The following is a 3,819-nucleotide window of genomic DNA, read 5'->3' on the forward strand; positions in this document are numbered from 1 at the left end:
CAGAGTGGGGCAAATGAGGGTGGAGGCAGGTGTGGGTGTTTCACCTTTCCATATTTTAATGTTGTCAGTCCGTGGAGTGGAACCAGCGTCCCTCCGATCACAGGTCCACCTTTTCTAACCTCTGCGCCACCACTCCCCTTATTTAATAATAAATAATTAATAAGTGGAAGATAATGGATGGATGGAAAATAAGTATAAAATAAGTAACAGTTCAGATCAATGCATGAGTCCTTCAGCGATGGCTGATTTAAAAACTGTGACAGATTTTCTACTATTTCCAAACGTTCTTTCTGTAGTTTATTTTTTTAGGTTTTAGACGTTAAGTCAAAGAGCAGCTCTACTGTGACCAGAACCCTTGACGTTCATGTGCACATGATCAGGTGTGTAAATGCATTAAAAACGTCAATAGGGCCCCAAAAGTATCTCCAGCCCAGGGGACCACACACTCCTCCTCCTGCCCTGCATGTGAGCCGCTTGTACCTGAGACCCCCCCTGCCATGTAGACGGCCATCATGACTCCCAGAGTGAAACCAATGTGGATGGTGAGCGGCTCTCCGAGACTCCCTCCACTCAGCACCGTCTGGGCCACTGAGCCACATCCAAAGAGCTGGGACACAAGAACAAGAACAGAAAGAGGTAAAAAGGCTCATTTTTGATCGTCCCAATTACAGTCGCCATTAACGCCAGCCCTCCTGTCCACAAACAGCCTCCGACTGCCACAAGCTGCTGCTCAAATCATTCATTAATCCCTCACTTATTGGGTAAAGGCCTCAACTAATTTAGATAGACGGGGGAGGGAGCAAAAAAAAAAAGTGTTGAGGCGAGAGCAGTCATCCAAAAATAAAAAGGCTTGTTGTAGAAGCTGCATCACCCTCTGACGAGCCATCATGGGCATTAAAGCAGACTCTTTCAGGAGGTGACAGGTGGAGCGTGGAAAGTCTGTCAGGTGGAGGTCAGGACAGCATGGGAGCACAGAATCACTCCAGTGTCCTACTGTGCATTGCAACGCAGGTGAAGAACTTTTTAACAGTCTGTTCTGCAAAGTGCACCGTGATTTGCCCAAATTAATACAATCCCTTGATTTTACTTCAGTTAGCTCATGATGCTTCAAACGTACATGTTTTAAAGAATTGTCCATCAGGTCTGAGCTACAGCTTCTCCTCTAATCATCTGTTAACAAACAGACTGTCTGGCATCTTAATAGCCGACGGGCTGACAGCTTTAAAGCGACAGTTTAAGCTGGATGACAGGTGCACAGGGAGCGATACTCACTATCAGGACAAATATCCCCAGAAATTCTGCCAGGAACTCCTTGAAGATGTCCTGCCTCAGGCCAAACTTCGCCTTCATCTTCCTCCGGCTCTCATCTTCCATGTTTTCTGCACCTCCTTCGGGGTCTTGCTCCGAACACAACAAACAGCAACAACTGGGATGAAGTGTGTGTGGGAGTCGGTGCAGGTCGTCGCCTCCTCCCACTCGTGGAGCAGAGCAGAGCGAGCTGAGGGCCACGTTAAGCTCTCCTCTGCTTCCCTGCACAACCACAAGGGGTCTGCATGATGTGAGCGGCCCCCACATCTACACACAGCCTGAAAACAACATGAATTATTGATCCATTCATCTGCAGATATATTTAATAGTTTTGTTTAAAGTGGTTAGCGTGTATGTTTAATGCAAAACGTTCAAAAATGCAGTTTCTGTCAATATGAAAAAAATAATTACGTTAAAATTCATTATTCAAGCATTACTTTAAATAGTGACTTACATTAAAATGTATTAATTTAAAGCTAAACATGTTTATTGATATGAATGAGTCAGAAAAGCACATTTATCTATTAAAATTTTTGCGCCTCTACCCAATAACAATAAAATATAAACATTTAAAATTGATATTCTTCACAACACCTTTCAGATTCAGTTGTAACATTTATTTTTAGATTGGACTATTTGTCAGATTCACATTTTAAATTAGTTGAACAATACAAACCTGAATTACCAAGATGAAGCGCTATGAGTGTTTATTTTATAATAAACATTCATTTAAATTTAAATGCAGTCAGTGTCATAACTGGTATAAAGTTTACATTTAAAAATGGTAACAAGACAAAAATATATTCCACTGAGAAAAATAAAAATACCTAGATGAACAAATGTTTTAAATAAAAGATTGCCCAGTGGGATAGTTTATAGTCTGATCTTTTATTAAAATTTAAAGGATAATCCACATCGGTCCAGTCGCACATGCTCAGTGCTGTGAATTAAATTATTTATAATTCAGTTTTAACTCAGTTTATTTATTAGGTTCCAATTCACACCAAGACGTATTAAAATATAATTTAGTAAAAGTTTTCTATAGAGAACCAGCAGATAAATGAACAACACGTGAGAGTTCATAAAGAAAAATAAATACATAATTCTTGTTTTCTATTTCTGTGCATGGCTAAAATACAAATAATAAAAAATAATAAAGACAAACATTTATTTACATGACTTTTACAGTTTATCTGAGTTTGTGTGGAAGAATCAGTCCCCTGTTCACAAACACTCCACTTTCTCTCCCCACATGTGCGTCCTCAGCGCGCGCTCCGGTGCGTTCCTCCGACAGAGGGCGCTCCAAGAAAACGTTTGAAGCTCCCGATGGTTAAAGTTTGACTCCCCCCTCTCTCCCCCCTCCTCCTCAGCCCGGTGTTTCTTATCTCCCGTTTGCTTCGCAGTGAGAAGGTGAGGCCGAGGATGTTTGCGCTGCATCCATCAGCGTCATCAGGCTCAGCGGCTCTTTGAAGTGAAACAGACCCACGGAGTGTCGCGCACGCTGTGAGAAAAGGTTGATGTGCTGATGGAGGAATAACATCCTCCGGTGGTGATGGAGGGGGGGGGGGGGGGGGGGGTTCGTTTGCAAATGATTGATCTGGCCCCAAACTTCCTTTGTCCTGACAAGCGGCTGGAGTTATAAAACCTGAACTGTTGTCATGAGCTCTGCTGGTGTTTCTTTTTGCGCACTTTTACGCACAAGCAGCGCGTTTTGGTGCGTGGAGCATCTTCCACACTTCGGTTTCTGAGCGTGGATGTTAACTGGGGAGATTTACTGGAAGGAGTTATCACCTGTAGGACAAATCTGAGCTAATACACCCCCCCCCCACACACACACACACACACACACGCACACACCCAGCAGCAATTTGCATAACACCTCTCACCGTGGGGGGGTTGTGTTAGGCAAACAGGCCCACAGGGAGAGAACGAGTTGAAAAGGGAGTGTGACACTTTTATGTCACGTGTAGGAAACGCGTCAATGATGGTTTGAGTTCAGATTGTGACGGATTAGAGCCTGGATGATGTTTTTAAGGAGCTCGTTGCAAAGTCAAACTAGTTCAAGGAAAAAAGAACAAAATAACACAAAGCGGGAAACAAAATTTGCTGCAGGAATTTCCACAAGTTGACGATTATTGTGCGTTTAAATAAAAATATGATGCAAATCAGCAACTGGCTGCCCATCACACGTTTACTCGTGAAAACAGATGATGACGTGACTGTTTGGGACGGACAGGTTTGGCGTGTTTGTAATTATTTATGTTGAGCAAAGTGTTTTGTTTACACCGAGTGCGTACCTGCGTTTCAGCCTTATCAAGGTATCTGGAAAACTACTGAAGGAAACTTTTCAAACCGTTTCAAAGTTTCAATTCAATCTGAAGACAACTCAGTACATTTTCCTCCACGGAATCTATTTGAGGCCGATTTTATTTAGTTGAACTTTCAAAACTTGGAGCGACATCCCTGTGAGCGTGCACGATATTTGTGTATGTAAAACTGTGAATAACTATG

At 42.6% G+C, this 3,819-nt stretch overlaps 1 protein-coding gene across 1 annotated transcript in view; it reads right to left on the minus strand.

Annotated features, from left to right (window-relative positions):
• LOC119428864 (aquaporin-9) overlaps window positions 1-1,547 on the minus strand; it is an 8,120-nt gene extending 6,573 nt beyond the window's left edge. Inside the window, exons 1-2 of the mRNA XM_037696560.1 lie at window positions 1,273-1,547; window positions 481-607 (exon numbers count right to left, since the gene is read on the minus strand). Coding sequence (XP_037552488.1) covers window positions 481-607; window positions 1,273-1,374 — 229 coding nt within the window. The 5' untranslated portion in view covers window positions 1,375-1,547. The remainder of the gene's footprint in view (window positions 1-480; window positions 608-1,272) is intronic.
• Window positions 1,548-3,819: the final 2,272 nt, after the last annotated feature.

Source organism: Nematolebias whitei, chromosome 2, assembly GCF_014905685.2.
Source record: "Nematolebias whitei isolate Nwh7 chromosome 2, NemWhi1, whole genome shotgun sequence".
Taxonomy (NCBI): domain Eukaryota; kingdom Metazoa; phylum Chordata; class Actinopteri; order Cyprinodontiformes; family Rivulidae; genus Nematolebias; species Nematolebias whitei.